At 42.5% G+C, this 26,059-nt stretch overlaps 1 protein-coding gene across 3 annotated transcripts; it reads left to right on the forward strand.

The window, feature by feature from the left end:
* On the forward strand, positions 1-25,637 carry tmem63a (transmembrane protein 63A). Of its 3 annotated transcripts, none has more exons than XR_014553014.1 (24): positions 1-26; positions 1,648-1,807; positions 2,747-2,826; positions 2,993-3,071; positions 4,874-4,911; positions 5,018-5,160; positions 6,237-6,291; positions 6,543-6,651; positions 7,482-7,552; positions 7,650-7,730; positions 7,852-7,972; positions 13,086-13,219; positions 14,148-14,318; positions 16,247-16,412; positions 16,501-16,607; positions 16,687-16,773; positions 17,898-17,957; positions 18,189-18,351; positions 18,753-18,858; positions 21,644-21,811; positions 22,040-22,155; positions 22,512-22,562; positions 23,083-23,518; positions 24,413-25,637. XR_014553014.1 is itself a non-coding variant. In XM_083642688.1 (24 exons), exons 2-23 carry the CDS (start codon positions 1,658-1,660, stop codon positions 23,227-23,229), a joined length of 2,403 nt encoding a protein of 800 aa, XP_083498814.1. In that variant the 5' UTR covers positions 1-26; positions 1,648-1,657; the 3' UTR covers positions 23,230-23,254; positions 23,341-25,637. The 3 variants fall into 3 exon arrangements, 2 of the variants coding, with proteins under 2 accessions (XP_083498814.1, XP_083498813.1); XM_083642688.1 differs by having other exon boundaries at positions 23,083-23,254; positions 23,341-25,637; XM_083642687.1 differs by having other exon boundaries at positions 23,083-25,637.
* Positions 25,638-26,059: the final 422 nt, after the last annotated feature.

Here is a 26,059-nt window from a genome sequence, read left to right on the forward strand (position 1 = left end):
GTTTCTGCTTTGACAGATAAACAGAGGTAGGTTCGTCCACATACCACACACTGCACACACAAAATGTCCGATGTCAGTTTCTAAACGTTATTCTTTGGATAAATGTCCTGAGCAATGTGAGCATGACGATACGTGCTGCGGTCACGATGACTGTGCCTGAGTGAGGTGGAGGTAAGATGCTGACGTTGGTTAGCTTACTTTGTTTACTTTTTGACTTCGACTTTAGAGTGGTTTAATTGAGTGTACTGTAATTAGCTAACCTTTAACGTTAACTACAAGCTAGCTAAGCTGTTTGCGTCCACAGTAAATATTTCCAAAAACAACGACGGGCTTAATCCAGGCTCTCCTGACAGTAACAAAGTGTCGAAACAGCTGTTAAGAAATAAACAGAAAGCTGCACTATGTGTGTCGCAGGCATTGGCAATTGTCTGCTCTGTCACGCAAGCGAAGAGCATGATTAACATTATCTAACGTTATATATATGACATGTAGGTTGTCATTTGTACACAGTTTTGCTATTCGCGTTTTTTTTGTCACGAGAAATGTATGGTTCGGCAACATAACTGCGTCCGCGTGACTCAGAGGTGAAGTACGTTACACGGCTCTTATGACTTGTGACTGCTGGGATTTGACATGGAGTCTTGTGTACAGTACTGATGCCTTCCTCCGAGTCATGTTTCAACTGCGAACAACGAGAAAATCCCCCTAATCCTGTCTTCATTCTTATGAAAATTTGAAATAGAAACGTTTCAGTGATGCTGCAGCTACAGTTTCAGAATACAGGTAGCTAACATTATATTATTATATACAGGTCAGGAATGAGCAGTCATGTGCCTAGCCGCGACGTGCAACTATAAAGGACTTTACTTCATTCCCACCAAAGACCACCGACGCTGATTTTCACAGTTCCTCCTCTCTGCTGGAAGCTGTGGTCAACAGTTCCTCCTCTCTGGTGGAAGCTGTGGTCATCAGTGATAGTGCAGTCTCGTGACTGATGTAATCTTTGGTTGTTGTGAAAACCTGCCGCCTCTGGAGGGAAATAGATCTCCGATGGCACGCTCTTCAGTGTTCACTGTTATAACACAGCAGATGCCTTATATGACTTATATCATGGCCTGCTAAATGTCTCACAAGAAACCAGGGGAGCAGACAGTGATTCAGAATACTAGTTGTGGTGGAGGATCAAGCAGGGACCTTTGAGAATTGAAGCCTTTTTTTGTCTCTTTACATAAAATGAGTAAAATAGCTAAATGGTGAAGAGGTATACAGTTCCCATTTTGACCAATTGCACAGTTATGTTAACATGAATGATGAAGGTGGGACTTCTCCCTTCAAGTGGGAGTGTGCATTAGTTTTAGAAACTATTATATGGCTGCCTCCACACCATAGAGCCAAGGTAGGTAGGCTACATGCAACCAAGGATGCCGAGTATGGATGGTATTGTGCATGCAAAGATGAATTCATGCAGTAAATTGGTGGTGGGAGAATATTACTATTTTTTATTCCCCTTGCTCAGATTATTTAATGTTGTATGAATTTACTCTGGAGTATTCCTAAACAAAAGCGTTGTCACAGCTTAGCCTTTTGCATGCCACATACACAGCGGTCTCAAATGCAGCGTTCTATGTTTTGTTATGTTATCTATAGGAGTCCGGTGATGTCGTACCTGTGGTGGGACCAGGTCTCCCCCAACAGTACCTTTGACAACAGCAGCTGCTACAGCGTCACAAAGAGCACCGTTCACGAGGCGGATATCAAGTTCGGAGGGGTGCCCACCGTACTGCTGCTGAACTTCATTCTCTTCCTGGTGTGTGTGTGTATGTGTGTGTGTGTGTGTGTGTGTGTGTGTGTGTGTGTGTGTGTGTGCGTGCGCGCGCGCGCGCGTGCACTGTACAATCAATGGCGCCCACGCGCATGCACATCTGTCTGTCTGTGTGACTGACTCTCTCAGTTAAATTCAGTGTACTTTATTGGCATGAAAGTTAAGAATAATATTGCCAAAGCATGAAGATATAAGTCACACTTGGTTTTTGTGTGTTTGTCAGTGGCGGGTTGGCACCACACCACACAATGACTCTCTTTCCCCCTCCCTCTCTCTCTCTCACTCTCTCTCTCTCTCTGTCTCTGTCTCATGCAGAGTAGGCCAGATACATTCTCCACCAAAATACATTCTTTACATTTTGATGATATTATTCTGGACTGATTAATATCTCCTCTACTATGAGCAGAGCATAATACAGTTCTTCCAGTCATGCAATATAGAGTATGCATTAGAGTATCGCAGGAATGAGTCCAGAAGAGTAGCACTTGGGTTCGTTACAGGAAAAGGGAATGGGCTTTTAGTATGGGGATTTCGGTTAACTGCATGAAATAATCAAGTTTTTTACGCGCTTTTTAAACATTTAAAAAGTGGTCCTCATTTGCGAAGATTATCTTGCTGAACACAGATTTCCATTCCCATAAGCTTGTGTTAACCACAGACCTTATTTCATGCATTTAACCGAAATCCTCATTCTAAAATCCCATAGCCTTTTCCCCTAAGAACAAACACGGTGGCAATTTCTGGTTGAAGCCTACAAAAATATGCCATCCCTGCGGTATTCTATACACCATCTAACTGAGACCTCACACCTCTGATACCTAGCATTGTTGAATTACCTTTCAAGATATATGATAAGCCTGTTGATTGGTAACTGTGACTCTTTGATGTGAAAACGTATTGTTCTGTGCTCCATGCCACCTACAGGTGTTGGTGATCATCTTCTCTATCATCAGGAGGAAGGTTTGGGACTATGGGCGTCTGGCGCTGGTCTCGGGCAATGAAGCGTCAGTTCATGCACTCACACAGTTGCACCATTTTATTGTTTGACCCTTGCATAGGAACGTACCACAATGAGTAAACCTAATAATTCAATGATAATTGAGGAACGTTATGGTTGGTTTGTTAGTTTTGATTTTGTCTTTGATACTCACCTTTCTATACGTGTATCAGGTTCAATGAGTCATCACACCGTCGCTATGGACGCATGGCATCCTGTGTGTCCAGTACTGAGGACCCTGAGTATGAGCTGGTATGGGAAAGCCTGTTTTTGTCATCAGTTTCATCGCCAAAATCTTGTCATATGAGCTTATAAGAGTAGCAGTACTGATCAAGAGTTGACACGTCATATACACAATCAGTCATCACATCAATTAGATTTTTTTTTTTTTTTTTTTATCGCACTGTGATGGGCTCCAAGATCATGTTTGTTTCATTGACTTGACAGTTGACATACCGTAAATTCCGGACTATAAGCCGCGGCTTTTTTCCCGTTTTTTGGCCCCTGCGGCTTATATAACGGTGCGTCTTATCTATGGATTTTTTCAGAAAAAAAAAAAAAAAAAAAAAAAAATCTCTCTTTTTTAGCACTCTTTCTAACTATAAATCCACTTCTGTTTTAATTTCCTCTCTTGCCCTCTTTTCACCACACCGCGGACACTGTGTGCACTGTAAAAATAAACAACGGTGGTGTTGTGTTATGTTGTTTTGTTGAAATGTTGTAATACGGTAAATGGGAGCTTCCTCAAACAGCCATCTCTTCCCGACAATCCCCTCTGTGCGTGACCACTTACATATGGTAATTACGGTAAGCAAACGGCCACTCGGGCAACAACTCCCTCCCCCGACTACCAGGAGAAAATCACAAACTTCGGTGAATTCACACAAAGGAAGATCAAGGAATATTCACAACAAGACGAGCAGTAGAAGCAACACTCTCACTTACCATGGGGAAGGTACGCAGAAATTCACACGAGGCAGCTTTCAAGTTGAAAGCAGTCAATCTCGCATTAAAAGAGAGCAGCCGCCGATCAAACAGAGCAGCCGCGCGTAACCTGGGCAAAAGGGACTGTCCGTCCGGGGGAGAACTACTGAACAACTCCCTCCCGACTATCAGGAGAAAATCACAAACTTCGGCGAATTCACACAAAGGAAGATCACGGAATATTATAGGAGTGTGAAAACATCCACAATTACCAACGGGTTCCAAAACGCTGGACTGCTGCGGGATGAAGAGGATGACGCCACGGGGACTGCCCCCTAGTCCGATACCTCACGAGTCCGACACCTCATGGTTTTGGGTTAGGGTCTGGGGGAGGTTAGGTTTAGGCGTGGGGGTGGGAGAGGTTAGGTTTTGGGTTAGGGTCTGGGGGATGTTAGGTTTAGGCGTGGGGGTGGGAGAGGTTAGGTTTTGGGTTAGGGTCTGGGGGAAGTTAGCCTCTTTTTTCGGACTCGTGAGGTGTCGGACTCGTGAGGTATCGGACTCGTGCCATGGCACCTGAAGGAGAGAGGAGAGTGGTTGACGAAGCCACCCTGAACCTGTTCGTTTCCGACACTGAAGATGAGGACTTTGGTGGTTTCAGTACGCAGGAAGAAGAGGAAGACGAGGATTAGTGACTTGACTTCTCTGGTTACAGGTTTGCTGCACATATACGGTAGCCTATTGTTGTGTGATTTTGTCTGGGGATTAGTGACCTGACTTTTGTTTTGTTTTGTTGAAATGTTAATAAATGGGAGCTTCCCCAAACAGCGATCTCTTTCCCGACATTCCTCTCTGTGCACGAACCCTTTCATATGGTAATTAAACATCAAAACACCCGCGGCTTATAGTCCGGTGCGGCTTATAGAAGAAAAAAATAGTCAATTTTGGTCCCGCGGCTTATACACCGGTGCGTCTTATAGTCCGGAATTTACGGTACTGTTGTGTTCATGGTTTAAGTCTTAAGGTGTGTTTGGCATACCAGACGAGGACTGTCACTCAGCAATAGGATCAACATATTTACTGTCGTCGTTGCTGTATGCCATAGTAATTAACATGTCTCTCTTTCTGTGTAGGGCTGCTGCTCTTGGCTGCCTTACGTCCTCAGAATGGAGTGAGTGATTTTCAATTCTTGTAATTTGTTTGTGTCTGTTGCTGTGTTTCTTAGTTTTTGACTTACTGTACCCAACATTGTGTGTCTGTGTGTGTCTGTGTGTCAGTAATGAAAAGATAAAGGCCAAATGTGGCATCGACGCGGTCCACTACCTGTCCTTCCAGCGTCACCTGATCCTCCTGCTGGTGATCATTACTATCACCTCTCTCGCGATCATCTTGCCTGTCAACCTGACTGGAGACCTAATGGGTGAGTTTGGCTTTTTATATATATATATATATATATATATATAACATGAAAACAGTCTCTACAGGAACAAGTCCATATGAAGTTGACCGCACACTCCAGAAGAACAGGGTGACCAATGCTGTATCAAATGATCATATTTATTTTAAGAGGAACAACGCGTTTTGCAGGCATGCTGCTTCATCAGGTTCATAGTAAAAGTGCAGTGATTACAAACACCTTTGTAGCAGGCCGTGTGACAGAACGGCCCGCCCCTCAATGAACAGGTCAATTAAGCAATTAAATGAGGAAACACAGGTTACACAATAAAAACATACCTTAATGGGCAACAAGTGTAAGGCTCAACACCAGAAATGCCCGCAATCACATTAAAAGGGCAGGAAACCTCCTAAAGAGAGTCAATGCAAGAAAGGAAAAAGTACAGCAGCTGCAGCAGTGTAAAGTGCATAACAAAACATAGAACGCTGCATTTGAGACCGCTGTGACCAGCACCTCCCTGCTTGGATTGTGCACGAGTAGCCTACTTTTCCCTTGATATATATATATATACTGTATATATATATATATATATATATATATATATATATATAAAAGCAATAAGCCACAAGCAGCTTTACAGTGCTTTTAGAACAGTTGAGAGGTGTTATTTGGCACCACACAAGTGTACAATGCTGATGATCAGTGTCCAAAAATGTACTTCATGGCTCGCTTGCCAAAATAGCTAATATACTGTATTTTTTTCTAGAACTCGCCCTATCCATCCTCAATGCTAATTCATGTATAGGTCTACAGTATGGGTCACAGGTGTGCATGTATTGCATCTTTTATGATGGTTTCAAATGTGACTCACAGACTCAGCCAAGAGTCCAGAATCATCGTAATGACTGACCGGTAATGATCAGTGTCATAATCACTGACTCTCTAGTGTGGTTTTTTCGAGGTGATGTTCAGAGATGTGTTATTGTAGATAGATTGTCAGTGGCATGGCTCATCAACTTTGCCGTTTGTATACTCATTTCCTCTGCCCATCTTCCTGTGCCTTCGAAGTTATGATTAAAAAAAAAATTCCTTTCTTTCAGACAATAACGATCCATTCAGCTTTGGAAGGACAACTGTTGGCAATCTTCAAAAGGAGTAACTATAAGAATATATAGATAAACTATATCAATATACAGACTATATATATATATATATATATATATATATATATATATATATATATATATATATATATATATAGATATGTATAGTCTGTATTCAGATATGTAAAATGTTAACCCTTTTTGCCTCTAGTAACACATTCCTAATGCTAACTACTGTTAACCCTTTTTGCCTCTAGTAACACATTCCTAATGCTAACTACTGTTATCCCTTTTTGCCTCTAGTAACAAATTCCTATGGCTGCACACAGTGTTCGCAGTTCTCTACCTGATCCTGACGGTTGTTCTGCTGCGACACCACACATCACAGATGAAAGGCATGGCCAGTGAGACGGTGAGTCTCTGACTTCCTCACATTTCAGAGACTTGATTACTGTATAGAGGACCACATATCTGGGTCTCCACACTTCTACCTGAATATCTGTTACCTGTCTCTAATGCAGGGCTGTACACTTTATCAGGTGGTAGCACTGGTGCTAGTAATGTAAAAATGTAAGTAGCACAAAGAAAGATTTAGTAGCACACACAGGTGGCGGTTAAACACAGGCTTTATTGATCCAAATCCATTAGATATTGATCATATAGATAGGGATGGGTATTGTTCAGATTTTAATGGTAGCCTATACTACTAGATACCGATACTGCTTATCGATCTGGTACTTTAACAGTATTCTTATCACTTCTTTTTGTTAAATTAAGAACGGAAATTGCGTTATTTCCTGAACAAAACAGTTGCAAATGGGTGTGTTAAGATGTGCAAGATAATGTTTATGTAGCAATCATAAATAGGAAGTCTATTTTCTTAATCTCCAGTAGCACCCGTGCGAGAGGAAACATATTTCTCTTTAGTACAGACACATTTTTAATAGCATATGCTAGCAAAACTGTAGCACTGTATAGCCCTGCTCTAATGGCTGTATTTGTTGAAATAGTATCCACATTACGTGCTGCTCTTCCCATCTCTTGACATTACTTATACATGTGTTGGATTGCATCCAGACTAATACTATGTAGAGCTTCATGCATAATGAAAGACTGAACAGATTACAATGTGATCAAAGCCTGATTTGAATTGCACCCAAATTAAACTATTAGACGCCGAGTGTCACTCATCTATACACTGGTGCCTAACTCTGATCTGTCATCATGGCTTTCTCTTTATAGACTAGAAACTCCTTGTTTGTGTGTTCAGTCCCTAAAAGTGCCACAGCGGAGGATCTAAAGACTCATTTCGTGTGAGTAGACTGGATTGTTGTATGCCTGTATTCTTGAATTGAGGTCCTCAATTGCCATCTGCTCCCATTCCTCAATGTCGGTACTGGTTTTCTACAGAGATGCGTACCCTTCCTGTCGAGTGTCTGCTGTGACCCTAGCTTATGACGTGGCCAAGCTCATGCACCTTGACAAGGAGAGGTAAGAAACCACGGATGACCGTAACATCACAAGTGTCTTCAGGCCTGTGTTCAAGTAATGTTGAGGGATTGGATGTTTTTTAACCAATGGTGGTGTTGTGTTTTTTTTTCCCCCACCACAGGGTGCGTGCCGGCAAAAACCTGCGCTACTATGAGCAGGTCATGGAGAAAACGGGGAAACGTGAAATGATTAACCCCCGTTTGTGCAGTCACCTCTGTTGCTGCTGTCCCAACTGTGAGGAGGTGAGGTGGATCAGATGATTTGACAGTGTCTCATGTTAAGATCTCTTCAGCTCTTGAGGAAATTAAGAAGTAAGCTTAGACTGCATATATAGTAGGCTGTGTTCTAGCTCTAAATTGTGAGGTTGATTATAGTCCCTCATTTGCTTTTTGAAAGCCAGCTGAGAAGGTGAAGGTCTCGGTGCTGAGCTCAAAGTATTCCAGTCCAGAGTTTTGGACCTCTGAATTTCAAGTTGTACTGGTGGCTAGATGTTTGACAGAAAGGTAAATGGAGATGTTTGGATATGAAAGGATGTTAGATGGGAAAACGAAGAAATTGTGGAAGGTAACAGTTTATGAATTTGAAAATGAACAGGCATGTTTGGAAACTATTTAATTTGTCGATAGATAATAGTGAATGTGTCTTGAATAGTGGTGCAGATGGTTCATGTCTGTTGGATTGTGAAATCATTCTTAGGAACCTCTTCCGGATGAGTAATTTGTTAAGGTACGATGGATATGTAGCAGCCCAGACGATATTGCAATAGTTAATGTATGGGAAAATAAATCTATAATACTGAGTTAGATGAGCAGAAAGATGGACCAGGAAGCATACCCTTCTCAAGATACCAAGCATCTTCATAGATCTCTTACATATATAATCAATGTTGTTTTTACAATTTAAACAATCATCGACAATAACTCCTATTTTGTTTGACAATATCTTGTCTGTTGCTAGAGCAGCTATCCATTATCCTGCACGGTCACTTTTACTTTGAACTTTCCAGTACTTTTTATCTGTCTTGTTTTATTGTTTTCATTGCTGCTGCGACTGACAGACAGAGATGTATTCAAATGTATTTCAAATACATTTGTGTATTTTGTCATTTGTATTTGGCTGGACAGAGAAAAATAAGATGTGATTTGTATCAAAATACTTTCAGACCTTGTATTTTGTGTATTTTAAATACATAAAATACTTTTTTCTTTAATTTTATGTCATTTTATTCTTAAATTGACACATTTGTAACATTGACACTGGTTTAAACTGTGGAGAAAAAAAAACGCAATGTGACATGCCACTTCTACTCTGCTTCTGATTGTCTTACCCTCAGAACAAACTCAACCACAAATCAGAGGCAGAGTAGGGTGGGTCTTGAGTCAGACTTCACATCACTTCTTCGTCTAAACTAGTATGAAGCCTTGTATTGGTGGAAATTCCCCCAGAGATAAATTACTAATATAAATTGATGATTTAGATATTGCATGCACTGGCCTATCTGCAAATTAAATGGTTTACTGCATATTCGAACCAGTGTATCATATTAGAGAGACACACCTAATTATCTTCTTTAATTAAAATTGGCTAAGTGTGTGGCGGTGTGTGTGGCGGCAGGGTGGGTCATGATTGTGATGTCATCAGTGATGTCACTTGAGAAATGATGATGTCATCAGTGATGTCACTCGAGCAATTGTGATGTCATCAGTGATGTAACTCGGGCAACTGATTTCCCAACTGTGATGTCACTCAGGCAGTTGTGACGTCATCAGTGATGTCACTCGAGCAACTCTGATGTGTGAGCCGATGGTGCAAAGTTGCAGGATGGCGCCTACGTAGGTGGGTGGGCGGTGTCTCTGTTTTTGAGGAGGTGTCTCTCCACGATTTTGGGAGCCCGTGGAGCCGGCGATTTCCATAACTGCAGCCATGGCGCATCATCTCCAGGGATACTGTTATGATGTCAGATATCTATTGCTAAACATGGTCAAAGTTCCAAAACTTGAGATTAACATGTAGAAATGCTGCCTGTAGGTCAAAAGCCCTCACAGAAGGTGATTAACAGCTGATGTGAGGGAGAAATTGGCTGTGCTGAAAAACAGCTAAAACTGAAATGGAAGAACTGTAAGTGCCTTTTAAACATGAACTCTGGATCATGTCGGGCTAGAGAGAACAGGATATTTTCAGGTTTTGCCTTTCTAAACATGAGGGGTCTTTGTTAAGAAACAACTGGATATGAGCCGTTTTTTCTACCAGTGGGCGGCGGGGGGGGGGGGGGGGGGGGGGGGTGGCGCGGTAGCATGTATCGAAAACAAGAAATGTGATAGGAAACAGCTTTAGCTATGAGGCAGTCAAAATAGTGGTCGCACCGTCGTCAATCACTGTGGGTGATTTATTTTACAAGTGGCAACTAGTCATATCTGACTAGTTTTAAATGTATTTCTCCCCACAAAAGTTTGATAGCCTATCAGTCAGTCAGCTCCTCTACGCAGTGAGGAGGCACAGTCACACAACACTGCCTGCTGCCTCAAATGGCTGCCTCACACAATAGAATTGGTTGCATCACGTTAGGACAAATCTGGAGACTTCAAAAAGCATGCCGTTTTAACGGAGTCCATTCCGACAACGAGGGGTGGCAATGTGCCAAAAATGAGCGCTTCCGCCTTTGTTAGGCTACATAAAGCCGCCCAGTCAAAATAGTGGTCGGACTGTCGTCAATCACTGTGGGTGATTTATTTTACAAGTGGCATTTCATTTTCAAGTCATATCTGACTAGCTTTCAATGTATTTCTCCCCACAAAAGTTAGGCTTTTTCTGACATGGGAGCAAGCAAGCAGCGCAGCAGCGTCCCTCCTGACGGCCCGGCCACATCTACGCGTCGTTTGACGCGGGCTGACGCTGCTGCCCATCCACTTTGTATTGGAACATGCTGCTCGCGTCGCTTGGTCTCCCAGCATGCTTTGCGAGGCGTCGAGCAGCATGTTCCAATACAAAGTGGATGGGCAGCAGCGTCAGCCCCGCGTCAAACGACGCGTAGATGTGGCCGGGCCGTGATGGTACGGCCACATCTACGCGTCGTTTGATGCGGGCTGACGCTGCTGCCCATCCACTTTGTATTGAACATGCTGCTCGACGCCTCGCAAAGCATGCTGGGAGACCAGACGGCGCGTAGCAGGCTTGTGAAGCGACAGTGGGCAACAGAGGGGGCGGGGTGGAATTTGACAAAGTACAAAGCGAGCCAATTGAGCTCGTCCTAGGACCTATCCTACCCTTCCTGTCCTCTTCCACTTCCTCTCTACCACCAATTTTCAAAGAAGCAAAGTAAATCTAGCAGCATAGCTTGGGAGCTAGCTGCTGCTTCCGGATTTCCACGCCCACCAAGCGTCAAGCGTCCATACAGCCAAGCGTCCATACAGCCAAGCGTCAGCCCGCGTCAAACGACGCGTAGATGTGGCTGCACCGTGATGCACTGGACCTGGCTGCCTGCAACTACAGTCAAGCCAGCCCTCACCTCGGAAAGCACGGTCATTCTAGCCCCCACTTAACAATTCAAGACGTTTTTGCAGCACTTGAAGAAACCGTGAGTTTGCTCGTTGATATAAGCGATTGCCCGAACGATTCATTAATTAATAAACTAGCGAACGTGAAGTGAGTCACGAAGAGCCACACCTGCCCACTCAGATCTGCGGATAATGACCTGCCACTGTTAAACATGAGCTGCGATTGCGTGGAAGCGGATCTTATACCGGCGGTCGAGGTAGATAAGATACGGAGTCGCGGGAGTGCGCGTAGGCCGGCTAATTGTTGTTTAACATGCAGGCCAACCGGCTAGGTGCAGGTTATAATACGGATTCCACTGCATGTTAAGAAGTGGCTGTAGTGTGTTAGAGGGTACACAAAGGAGAATACTGTCACAGAGGACTAAAGAGACGATTTACCATCTAAAAGAAACCAGAAAAATTCACATTTGAGAAGCTGGAATCAGAGAATTAGGACATTTTTCCTTAAAGAAATGGCTCAAAATGATTAATAGATCAAAATAGGCAATTAATGTAATATTTGGCAATGAATTGACTAATTGTTGCAGCTCTTTATCAGTTTTTATAAAATGTATTTTTATGTATTTTCAAAATACGTATTTGTATTTCAAATATATTTTTCAGACCAGTATTTTGTATTTGTATTGTGATAATGTTTTTTTTAGCAAGTATTTGTAATTTGTATCAAAATACTTTATGATGTATTTTCGCCCATCTCTGCTGACAGAGTCCTGGTTTTGGCATTGTACTGTACCTGCACAGACATTTTCCAGTACCGTAAATTCCGGACTATAAGCCGCACCTTTTTTCCCGTTTTTTGGCCTTTTTTGGCCCCTGCGGCTTATATAACGGTGCGGCTTATCTATGGATTTTTTCCAAAAAAAAAAAAAATCTCTTTTTTAGCACTCTTTCTAACTATAAATCCTATATAACTATAATAAGTTTTAATTTCCTCTCTTGCCCTCTTTTCACCACACTGTATGACACTGTATGACACTGTGTGCACTGTAAAAAACAACACAGGTGGTGTTGTGTTATGTTGTTTTGTTGAAATGTTAATAAATGGGAGCTTCCTCTACAATCCCCTCTGTGCATGAACCCTTACATATGTTAATTAACATTAAAACACAAAAAAAAAAAAAAAAAAAAAAATACCATTAAAACACCCGCGGCTTATAGTCCGGTGCGGCTTATATAAGAAAAAAATAGTCAACTTTGAAGGTGCGGCTTATACACCGGTGCGGCTTATAGTCCGGAATTTACGGTACTCTGTATCTTTTATTTGTTGTATTTTATTGTTTTTTATTACGGTGTGATGCTGTTACTGCTGTGATTTTTAACCACGTGTAGGCTGGTCACCAATCTGATTGGGTTGTTCTTTTAGACCACTGTACCCTGCAGGCCACTTCCCTCCCCTTTGCTGTACTGTATGTCATGTGCTTTGCTGTACTGTATGTCATGTGCTTTGCTGTACTGTATGTCATGTGCTTTGCTGTACTGTATGTCATGTGCTTTGCTGTACTGTATGTCATGTGCTTTGCTGTACTGTATGTCATGTGCTTTGCTGTACTGTATGTCATGTGCTTTGCTGTACTGTATGTCATGTGCTTTGCTGTACTGTTATGTCATGTGCTTTGTGTGTTCTTGCTGCAAACCAAATTGCCCCTCGGGGACATAATGAAGTTGAAGTTGAAGTTACTACCGTTTTCTGGCACTGTAGATGTGCCACAATATTTTAATGGGCTTAATTTAGTTTATGAATGAGTTGAACATGTTTTCTGTGGATGTGTGTGTGTGTGCGTGTTTGTGTTTGTTCTTTCAGGTAGATGCCATAGAGTACTACCACAGACAAGAAGCAGACCTGTTGACGCAAGTGAGGGAGGAGACAGAACTGGTGCCACAGCGCCCCCTGGGGATGGCCTTCGTCACTCTGGAGACTGAGGCTATGGCCAAGTAGTGAGTACACTGTAGTTACTTTAAGGTGTATGTTTCTGCCTGTATTTGTGTGCTTCCTCCTTCGATTAATGAACTAACCTCAGACATATAATACTTTATATCTCAGCCAATCTGTCCATAGCACCCATGTTTATAGTATCTGATATTTTTTAGTAGAGCCCGACCGATACTGGATTTTTGAGGCCGAGGCCGATACCGATATTAGGGAGTAAAAAAATTCCGATATCGATATATCGGCTGATATTCTTATATTAAATATACACATTATATTACACAATGTTTTTGCAATGATCCCTCAAATATCAAACACTTGACAAAGATATGACTTGACATGACTTGAGATACTGTATGTAATGTAGGCAGGATATTTTACAGCTTATCAATAAACTTTATTGTCCAAATTGACATCAATGTCAGGCTTCTTCCTGCCCCTTTTCAAACAGTTCACCTTTTTTATGTTTGCGTTTACGTATTTTCCTTTTGATGAAGTCTATTAGACTGTTATGTTTACTGTTTTTTCACTTTGTGTATTGTTTTAACTGTTATATAAATAAATCGTTTCAATCAATCAATCAATCAATCAATCAATCAATCAATCAATCAATGCAATGAAATGGTAAACTTAACTGGGGATTTAATAATTATAAATAACTAGAAATACAAAAACACAAATATCACAAATATAAAATATAACTTTAATTAAGAAGAAAGATCAAATATACACAACATGTTGTCTATGACTTAAAAAAGACAAAATAAAACAATATCGGCATATCGGCCAACATATCGGCCGATACCGATATATCGGTTATCGGCCGATATCGGCCGATAATATCGGTGGGCCGATATATCGGTCGGGCTCTATATTTTAGGATAAGTTTTATTTTGTTGATGTGTCTTATTGACAGTTGTCATTTGCTCCCTTCAGCATTCTGAAAGACTTCAATGCACTGGACTGTAGGGGCAGAACCAGCAGTGATGGAAGTGGAAGATCAAGCTGCTGTTGTGGGAGGGAGCCCCAGCCTTCAACCAACAGCGGACCTCTGAAAGTGAGGAACTGGAGGGTCAGTTATGCACCCCACCCCAAGAATGTGTACTGGTAAGGCTTGAAACAACAACAACCCTTTATTTGCACCACTTACAAACCATGTGCACAGTTTACCCTCTGGGGACAAGGGTACTGCAGGCGATAGCACTGGAGGTGTCGCTGCGATAGCAACTCCTGCTTATCAGTACTTTGAGCTAGAGAGATGCTGTTTTTTCCCCTTTGAAACTAGAGGAGAAGAACTTTCCGACAAGCCACACTTTGTGTAGGTGGACCATTTACTGTAAAAGACTGTGCAAACTTAAGTAGTAAAACATAGGGGAGGTTTACCTATAGACTTGAGCATTGCTTTATCCCATACATGGGCAATATGCGGCCCGCGGGCGCCCCCTGTGTGGCCCGCGATGGAATTGCAAAAAAAAAAAAAAAATTTTTTTTTTTTACAGTCCACTTGAACGCAACATGCAATATACCCGCTGAATAAGTGTCCAAATGTTCATGTCATTCTGGGCAATACTCTTCTGTTATAGCATTTCAGTCTGGAATATGGAATATCTTTCAATAATATTTATGACTGAAAGGCTAAAAGTAATCTCATGTGTAAGAAATGACTGTTCTACATTGAAGTAGAAATTTAAATAATTAACTTGGTTTTGGATTTATTTAGCTTCAAGAGTGCATTTTTGTTCTTGTGTGACCCTCAACACAGGCTTTGAGAATCCCGGGCCACTTACTGATACTTATGCTTAAATTAACCCACTCATATTCTGGTTTATTTCAAGAAAAACATTTCGGCTAGTGGAAATTCTAATTGGCTGGTAACTTTAAAATCTAGCAGCCATATTGGCAGGTGGTGAAAAAAGTTAATTTCAAGCCCTGCAGGGAGAGCAGGTGGTGACATAGGAGTGAGTGAGGAAAATGATCAAATATTGGTGGTTAAGACTGAATAATGACATCACAACTGTTAATTTAAAATGAGTTATTCCTCTAAACCTGGCTTCAAATGCCCCAAATTTTTCGCGCTGGCGCCATTCAGCCCTCAGCAAACTCTGGTAGCGAGGACATTTGTTTGTGGCCCTCTCTATCATCAAAGTTGCCCATCCATGGGTTACGGCATGACAATATTTGTTCGGCCCCCGGCAACAATCTGGGTTTCTTATGTGGCCCCCCATGAAAAATAGTTGCCCACCCCTGCTTTATCCTATAAGCTTGTGTGTACAGATCGACTGTTATCAGCCATATTTGTTGCTACGTACTGTATGTGTTTTGATGCCCTGATCATATAAGTAAGTCCACATGACCTCTCTGGCCACTTGTGATCAAGTTTGGATCACGCATAAGTTTGTGTGGATCACATTCGCTACCTTAACATCGTGGATCATGATAATAGTGTAAAGCATTTGTGTGTCAAGGCATACTTCCCTGTTTAAAACTCATTGATTCATTCATTTTGAGATACTTATATTTAACTTATTACTTTTAGATTTAGTTATTTTTTGTATTTATTTCTTTATTTCTTTATTTATTGCGAGGGGGGTTAACTGTTTGCATTGATATTTGTATTAAAAAAAATAGGCGTGAAAAATATTGTAGTTTTGTTTGAATTTGTATCATTTTACCATCTGTTGGTTGGTAGCAAAATATGTAAAAGCCCACATAGCTAACATCATGACAGACTACCACCCCTGGCACAGGGAAGTCTAGTGGTTAGAGACAGCATCCTGTAATTGTTAGATCACAGATTTGGTCCTTCGAGAGTATCACTCTAAATCACAGTGGAAAAGAATGCCTACTAAATTCCTAAAATGTAGCAAAACTACAAAACATATATTTAGATTTGTTTCACTGATGTAAATGTGGTTTGAATGGAAATCGGAGTGTGAGGCACCACTGTGTAGTAGTGCCACTGGAACGTTTTCTCTCCTTAGCACTGCCTTTCCTTGTGTAACTATCCAGTTGCTTCTGTCTTTTCTCTTTCCCAGGGAGAATCTGTCGGTGCAGGGTGTTCGCTGGCTTCTGCGCTGTGTGCTGATCAACCTCTTCCTCATCCTCCTGTTCACCTTCCTCACCACTCCCTCCATCATTATCAACGTGATGGACAGGTTCAACCTCACCACGCCCATCTACGACCTAGCCACCACCGTCAACGTAAGGCTTCACATGCAGACTCACTTGACGCAATTACAGTATGTTGTCTAAAACTATGAGTGTAGTGTTTTCTCTTTTTTCCTTTCAGAGTGCGGTCATCAGTCAGTTCCTCCCCACTCTCTTGCTGTGGACCTTCTCTGCCCTGCTGCCTACCATAGTCTACTATGCTACACTTGGAGAGGCACACTGGAGCAGGTACATGCACACACATACACACCGTAATAGTCTAAAAAGTCTAGCAAAATATCTTCATCCAGTGCCATCTGTAACTCAGGTCCAGTGAGCAGCTGAATCTGATGAACAAGCTGTACATCTTCCTGCTCTTCATGGTGCTGATCCTCCCCTCGTTGGGACTCACCAGGTAAACACTACCACCATCAGTTTAAAATAGCATCAATTTCTCCAGGTACTTGTTTAGTTGCAGTAACTATAGGACTTGCAGTTTGGGTTAAATGGTCTCTTCCCAGTTACAAAACTTCTACTATTACATAAATAAGTAATTTACGCAACACACATTGATCTTGGAACTGATTTTGTTTTTGATCATGATTGGTAAAATGTTCATGTTGTTGTCATTGCAGAGTAGCTAATGTTGTAGGTTATGGTAAAAAAAAAATGCTAAATTTCCAGACTTGTGTTACACAGAACTTAAAGGTCCCAATTCGTGCAGCTGTAACCTCTTAAAAACGTATGTCTCTGGTCCATAAAACATGATTCTGGATTAATCTGTCGAAAATATAGCAACCCCGTTTGTTGTGACGGAGTTCTCACTTCCTCATCTGGTCGCTTCCCAAGAATGGCCTGTTTCTATAATATATTCAGAACTAACAGTTCCCATTGGCCGCTGAGGGAGAGCCCGCCCCAGGCTCCCAGCGGCCAATCAGATTAGCGTCTGTGGACCAGCACGCTAGGTTGCGAGTTATCGTTAACTTAACGGTACTACGCTAAAGAGGACATCTCAAAATGCCTAGACTTACCGAATGCACCTCTGCAGTTGCTGGATCACGTACAGTTGGCGTCGCTCCAGCTAGAAGTGTTCATTTTGTGGCTATAGACTAAATGGTGCAGGTAGCTTGTGTGAGAGGGACCCGCGCAGTATGCAGGAGGAAGCTAGTGACGTCGAAATTCCCCCAGATTCCCCTCTGGGCAAACGACGCGTTTGGGGGTGTGGCTTGGAGGAGACTGCAGGGGGACGCTGGATAGGGACTAATCCAACTGTGGCAGTTCTGAGCGTGTGACCACTCATTACAGGGAGGGCTGACAGCAGTATATATGCATTTACAAGTAAAAACAGCTTTTGCACGGAATGGGACCTTTAAGAGAACTCTTATGTAGTTATATTATATATATTTACCAGTCAGGTAAAGAAGAAGAAGAAGGGGAATCCTCCCAGGGCGAGGATCATATCTAGGCATGTACATGTAATGGGATACAGACAGAACTCTGCTTAATTCTGTTGTGATCTTTTTTGTTCTTGTCCATCAGTATTGCGTTTTTTCTCCAATGGCTGTTTGATGAGAAGTCTCCCGGGGGTTTAAGGTTTGAGTAAGTAATCCTCACTTTTCCTTCAGTAGCTTCTAATTAAGAATGTACTGTATCATAAATTTGTCAAGGCCAGTATGTTTTTGTCTAGACAAGTATTATGTGCAGAATTGCTCATTGTCTCATTATAATTTACCCCAGATAATATTGTATCGTCCTTACACCTTTTCCGATCCTATTCCTCTCTCAATGGTTTGTCAAATGTCTTTTTCTCCTTCCTCTCCCACACACCAGGTGTGTGTTCTTGCCTAATCAGGGGTCGTTTTTTGTCAACTACGTGATCGCGGCAGCACTGGTGGGTTCCGGGATGGAGTTGTTGCGGTTGCCAGGGTTACTGCTTTACATCATCCGTATGGCGCTTGCTCGCTCGGCTGCTGAGAGGAAAGCTGTGAAACAGGTTCGTCATGGCCATTATCCGTTTACTGTGGACTAATGCTCCGGCCAGGGAAATGGTCACCATACTGTGACCATACTGACCACACTGACTTGTGCTAGTATGCGGTCTGACTGTGCTAACTGAAATTCAAAGTTAGGAAAAAAATCATCCATGGTTGTAAAAGGCCCAATGGCAAAATCAAAGCTGGATTTGCTTTGCTTATTAAATGTAACCTTTCCACTTTCCAGCACCTTTCTTGCATTTTTGGACTGCAAGGTCAAGGGAAATTGAGAGGAAAAGAAGATATTTCATAGAATTTCCAGTATAATACTTTTCTCTTACAGCCTTAACATCTGCAACTCTGTTGGTAGTTGTAAGTACTTGATAACAGTCAACAGCCACTTGTTGTCATCTGTTTACAGAACCAGGCCTATGAGTTTGAATATGGAGCCATGTACGGCTGGAACCTGTGTGTGTTCACTGTCATTATGGCTTACAGTATCATCTGCCCTGTCATTGTGCCTTTTGGTGAGTAGTTGGGAGTGACACACACACACACACACACACACACACACACACACACACACACACACACACACACAATACTCAGGGTTCCTACAGGTGCTGGAAATCCTTGAAAACACTTGAATTTTAATGTGGTGTTTTCGCGGTTTTCACCAGTAGGGCGCGGCTCCAGGATTAATAGTGTGGGTGCTGGGTGGGCCTACAGATGAACAGGTGGGCCAAAGAAAGATGATAATAAAAGACTACGTCCCTCTTACTAATAAGGGTTTCTCTGCAGCACGCTGCTGCAGGGACCATTGTTCAGTTCAACACTGACTATTAGGAACACCATACTAATTTTTTTTTATTTTTTTATTTCACCTTTATTTATACAGGGATATCTCTTGAGAGCAAGCTCTCATTTTCAAGAGAGCCCTGGTACAGAGGAACACATACACAAGGTTTCAAGTTACAGACAGACAATCAAAACAACATTAAGAATAGGTGAAAAACCCACTTTCAAGTAAAACAAGAGCACCCATTATGTGGGAGACCTTCTAAAAGAGTTTTAAAGGAAACAAGAGGGATCAATGCTTCTATTTTCAGAGTGTCCTGAAGTCTATTCCAACTGTTGGGGGCATAGAAAGCAAAAGCACTCTTTCCTTGTTCAGTCCTCACACGTGGGATAGATAGTCTAATACAGGACTGTGAGCGAGTTTGATAACCTCCACTGTTATGAATGAGAAGTGAGGACAAATATGCCGGGAGTTTCCCAATTAAAGCTTTGTAAATAAATAAAAGACAGTGTTTTTCTCTACGAGCCATTAGGGAGGACCAGCCCACCTTTTCGTACAAAATACAATGGTGTGTAAGAAAAGCATCGCCTGTGATAAAACGCAGAGCACTGTGATAAACAGCATCGAGGGACTTCAAAATGGAAGATGAGGCATGCATGTATACAACATCACCATAATCAAAAACCGACATTATTAATGATTGTACAACAGTTTTTCTGGCACTGAATGAAAAGCAAGATTTGTTCCTATATAAAAAGCCGGTCTTCCTCCTCAGTTTCTTTGTGAGATGTTCAATATGAGTCTGGAAGGAGAGTCTGGTGTCTAACCAGATACCAAGGTACTTATAAGAATTTACTGATTCAATTTGCTCGCCTTGGAGCGTGTGCATACTAAGATTGACATTGGTGCAAAGAGATCTCGTGAACATCATCCACTTTGTTTTAGAAGAGTTTAAGACTAACTTGAGGTCAGATAGAGACCGTTGAAATGAGTCAAAAGCCATCTGAAGTGTTGAAACGGCCTGAGCTGGGGTCGCTCCAAAACAGTATAAAATAGTATCGTCCGCGTAATAATGGACATTGCAAAGTCCAGCGGGAGAAAAAATGTTATTAATATACAGTGTAAATAAAATAGGCCCAGAAATTGATCCTTGGGGCACGCCTTTACCGTTGAGCAGTGAGTCGGACCTAACACCATCGGCTACCACTACCTGCTTCCTCTCGGTCAGGTAGCTGGAGAACCACCTGACCGAGAGTTCGTCCAGACCTGTGGCGGACAGTTTATCTAGTAAGATCGCATGGTCTACTGTGTCGAACGCTTTGGAAAGATCAACAAAGAGAGCTGCACAGTGCTGTCGGCTATCTAGACCATTCAGAATGTTATTTAAAACAAGGGATGTGGCCGTGACAGTGCTATGTCTCGGTCTAAAACCTGATTGATGGGACTGGAGAATATTGTGCGTGTCTAAAAATGTCCGAAGCTGTACGTTTGCTAATGATTCAAGCACTTTAGCCAGACAGCATAGTTTTGAGATAGGCCTATAGTTATTCAGATCGCTCCGGTCACCTCCTTTGAAGAGGGGGGAAATCTGAGCTGACTTCCATACAGATGGAATCTCGCTGGTAGTGAATGTTAAATTAAATATGTGGGCAATTGGTGCTGCGATCAGGTCAGCGCTAAGGCGTAAGAGGAACGGTGTAATGCCGTCCTCGCCCGTGGACTTCTTAGTGTTCAGCTTTGCCAGAGCCTCGCGGACTTCATAATGCCTCACCGGCCTGAATGAGAAACATTCACCTGCAAGGGGGGGGGTGGAGAGATCCTCGACCGCGGGGTCGTAAACATGGTCCGAGGGGGCCGTGTTGGTAGTGAGCCTATCAAATAAAAATCCCGCAGAGACAAAGTGGTGGTTAAAAGTGTTACACATCTGCAGTTTATCTAAAATTATCTCACCCGCAGCATTAATCTGGGGGGGGAGAGCAGACGTGGGTGCTCTCCCCCCCCAGCTACCCAGTACCCTAATACTGGGTAGCTATCAGCTTTCAGCTCAGTGTCAACCGGCTACCAAAGTGAGGTTCAACATGTTACATTCTGAGATGCTTTTCTGCTCACCACAGTCGTTGTTTTTCGCACCATTATGTGTGAACTATAGAGACGGTTGTGTGTGAAAATCCCAGGAAATCAGCAGTTTGTGAAATACTCAAAACCAGTACTCAACCCAGCTCGTCCAACCATGGTCAAAGTAGCTGAGATCACATTCTTTTTCCATCCTGATGTTTGATGCTGACCTATATCTGCAGTATCATTGCACTGCTGCTGCTACATGATTGTCTGATTGGATGGTTGCATGAATAAGCAGGTGTACAGGACAGGTGTTCCCAATGAAGTGCTCAGTGAGTGTCCATCTCCGGTATGAATGGTTGTCACAGAAGCCTTACTGTCTGGTATCTATTTCTATGCCTTTTCCTCATATATAATATATCTCCTCCCCTCCTCCACCTGTTTTGGATACCCAGGTCTCCTGTACCTCCTGCTAAAGCACCTGGTGGACAAACACAACATGTACTTTGCCTATCTGCCGGCTCGCCTGGACCGCCGGGTGCACCTGGGAGCTGTCAGTCAAGCCATGGCTGCGCCCATCATCTGCCTCATCTGGCTCTACTTCTTCTCTGTCATCAGGACAGGTGAGAGACATGCATGTGCTACGCCTGTGGTGCGTTGTGTCAGCAAACTGACCTGTGAAAGGTTTTAGTATGTTGTTCTATTTGTCCTTTTCTTTTTTCCATGTATTATTTGGTAATGAACGTAACCAGCAGCGGATTCAGTTGTCACACTAGGAAACTGTGTGTATGTCTAACTAACTCAGTAAAATCTTGTGTGTGTGTGTGTGTGTGTGTGTGTGTGTGTCTCAGGCTTCATGAACGACACGTCTCTGTTCACCCTGGTGATCCTGTGTATCACTGTCTTCATCTGCATCAGCAGATCTGTCTTTGGACACTTTCAATACCTCAGTCCACACAACTACATGGTGAGTGCGTGCGTGTGTGTGTTTGTGTGTGTGTGTGTGTGTGTGTGTGTGTGTGTGCGCGCGCACTTGCATCCGTGTGTGCGCACACTTTCATCCCCTATAGACGGTTTTCACCAGAGCGCAACCCCACAGCACTTCCTTTTTCTCAGCATTCGGCAAACTGCAGAAATATTCATATTGTTTTCGCTGCTCAGCTGTATAGACGGTTTTCACGGAATGGTTAGTCCTGCATTTGAATGTTTTTTTTTCTTTTATGTCCATAGCAAACACTGCAACAGGAAGTGAGCGGGGGTTCAATTTAGAATGTTTTTGTTGTCAAGTTAAAACCGTCTATTACTTCTTGTGTGATTTTGCAGGTGAAAGAGGAGGATGAGGAGACAATAGACGAAATGGCAGGGAACAACATGGTAAGTGTGCATGTTCTATGACAGATTTCACTGCTAATTGTTATTGACCCTCCATTTGACCTTATGAGTCCAATTTCAGGCCTATCCTTGACTGGTGCCAATTCCTCATCTGCTTGGTTAGTTAAGTTAGCCATTACTTTCACCTAGTTGTCATGGAAATGGCAACGGCATTGAAACTAATTCATGGAAGTAAAGAAATACGCTTCCAGTGAATGATCCTGTTGGTACCAGTACCACACATTAGGTGATTATAAAATGTTTGGACAAGATGTGTCTTTCTCGCAGTGAATCTCAGGGCTTCCCATTTTTTCTTGGCATCCTCGGGTTGGCTAATACGTTTCCAGGATCTTATTCCGTTCATCCTCGGCATTCTTTTGTTTTGGGTTCATACTTCCAGCCGTTGCATATCAAACATCAAACGCATCATGGAGTGCACAAAAACCCACATTGAGAAAGAGCCTTCATCCCTCCTTGGTGCATTGATGTCAATACTTCTCTCTCACCTCTTGCATGTCCACAGGTCTACCTTCCAAGAGTGCTTAGTCCCGAGTCCGCCAGCACCCCTTCAGAGGATCCTACACTTCAGCAGTCTTATGGCTCTACGGAGAACAGCCCAGTCCACTGCGCCAGCCCAGTGGACGCGGACGACGACCTCTTGGAACCCTGAATCATTATTAGAGCCTGGAGTCAAGGTGCTCTTGAGTGCTGATTAGGAATCGTGCACCTTTACGATGATTTCAGTGTTTCATTCATTCAATAATTCAACCCCACCCCACAGCTGAGTCAAACACAGCCCGTCCCCGAGTGGAAAGCTCCACATGGCGCTACTACAGAAGAGAGTGGAAGAGAGTTCCTAAGCCTGGAGGTGTGCCGTCCAACACAAGGATGGGAGGAGGATGTGAGGTGAAAATATCATCGAGGACACTGAAAATGCATTGCTCTCTACAGAAATGCAGGTAAATAAGAGCAGTAATGAATGTTAGTCCTATTAGGAATTTGGGTCAATGGACCATAGAAACACATCCATGGGGAACAGCATTGAATGACAAGTATGTCAAAGACTCATCTGTTGGTCCTTCTGTAAAGCACAAGTACAGCTAACAAATACTGTATTTGCCTTGTAAATTATGTAAGACTCTACTGCCCAGTCCACCAAAGAATGTAAAGCCAAAAGGTGGCCTTACACACAGGCATAAGGGTTATGCCAAGAACCTTTCTCCTTCCAATGACTCTATCCAAATGACTCTTAAGATATGTCATGCAAGTGCTGAAGCCAGTTGTCCAAATATGACCAGACTAAAACAACCACACCAGAGCCACTGATGCCAAAATGGTGTAAAAATAAAGCTTGCTGTATGTTCATAACTCGTCCAGGTGGATTTAGCCCAGTTTTGAATGGTCCATCCATAGTGCCTTTTTTATAGCTACCTTTTTTATGGCAGAGGACAATTCCTGCCAGCTGAGTAAACTCTTGGCTAATGTTGGCATAGCAGTTTTTGTTTGTTTTTGTTTGTTTTATAGAGAGAACAATCTTGTGTTTACTAAGAAGAGCTTCCTGTTTAATTAGACAACAGCACAAACGTTATCCCAGTATTTGTAGCCAGATTTTGTTTAATCTCTAGATAATAATGGTTAGAGCAATTATTTAGATGTTTTGCTTGAGGCAAGACTTCTTTAGTTTAATCGGTGTCAGGAATGATGATGGGAATATTGGGAATATTTTAGGGGTGATAAAAGGTCAGTGCTTGTTTGCAGCTAATGTACTTTTTAATCTTTCTTTGCAGCATTTTTTATTATTTTATTTAACGATAATTATTGTAATATATAACACTCTTTTCAAAAATCCACAGGTTTACTGGTTGAACTCGTTATTAATGCATGGCTGCATGATTTCAGTGTAAAAACATGCGGACGTGGTAAGTGTAAAATACTGACATGTATGTAAAGTGTAAAATATAATATAATTGAAGTGCACCAGCTGTGAGCGTGTCTTATCAATGGGGGGCACTGTTGAGCTGCGGTGTGGTAGCTTCACCTCTGAAATAGTTCACAAAGCGGTGAAAAGGAGAAATGCACAGCATTGCACTAAAGAGTTCTTCTAACTCATTTTGACATTTCAAACATACACTTCCAGTAACTCCACCTCCTCACCTGATCTTCCACTATTGTGATGTCTCCCTTCCTGCCCCACCCCCCACCCTCTTGTCCCATTGCCCTTTCCCCTTTCTCACCACGGTACCTACCCCAGCAAAGAAAGACCTCGAAGTGTTTTTAGGGGGCTGTAGTGATTAGCACAGTTGTTAAATATGGGTAATGAAGTGCTAAGCTAACGGCATATCTAGGTTGTTAGCTGAGATGAAAAGGGGGGGGGGGGGGGGGGGCGTCGTTATTGGATTAGGATCAGTGTACCCTAATTGAGGTTCAGAGTAGTTCCTGAGATAAACAGCCAAAATCGGGAACAGTAGCATTGAGAAGTGCGTCTTAATGGCTTTAAGCAACAAATGGACTTCCTGGCTTTAGGAGCTGACACACTTTTCTCTTATTATGCTGCGCTAATTAGTCTTGATGTATACATGCGCACACATAACACTGCTAAAAGCCTCTTAAAATACATTTTAAAAGCAAAAAAACAACAACTCTTAAGCCTAACGGAGATCTTGAGTGCAACTCGGTAATCTCCATCAAAGGTCTCAGACGCAACATTAAGAAGGTCCAGTCCAGTTCACCATGTGCTTTGTCTGTGTAACCGATTGAATCAATGATTGTCAAAATGAGGCAAAGAAGGGTTGAAACCCAGCTGCACCCATCTTGGAACCATCATCACCTATCATCTGCAGAGCTTAAATCTCATGTACTAAGAGACGAGTATCAATTTGATCATTGTGTTTGTGGAGATATGCTGTACCTTTATTTCATAACACCTGAGTGTACAGGGCTGATCAGCTTTGCTTTGCCCCTAATGTTGGACAGAGATTAAGGACTACAAAACAATCTCTTGCTTGTTCACTCATACTGTACACGACTGTTACTTCAGTGTGAGTGTGTGATCGAAAAAAATAAAAGATGATGTATAAAGTCTGTTCTCACACAGTGTTAACTGCTCTCCCAGTGTGCAGTCATTGAGAATACCACCAATAATCTTGTGGGGGGTTTTGTAATGGAAATCTAATAATCACCCAAACTTGGACTTGGACTTGGAGACAGAAGTGCATCAACGGGGTCACGTGAGAAAGCTGCGCAGGGTCGGGATGCGGGGGCACTAATGACTTGCAGACATGCTCAAGTGGCTCTGGAGATGAGCTGGGGAAAGAGATGAGAGTGTGATACAAGACACCTGATACACTGTATGTGTTGTGTGTGTTTATGCTTACTCGCTGTTTTGAGAGACGGCCATTTTGCCGGCTCAGTGGAGCAGAAGTAATGTGGAAGTGAAGGTTGTAGGAGCCTGGGAAGCGACTCGCTCCAGGCAGAGCCAGCAGCAGCCAGAACTACAGTAT

Source organism: Poromitra crassiceps (assembly GCF_964638095.1).
Source record: "Poromitra crassiceps genome assembly, chromosome: 9".
Lineage (NCBI taxonomy): Eukaryota > Metazoa > Chordata > Actinopteri > Beryciformes > Melamphaidae > Poromitra > Poromitra crassiceps.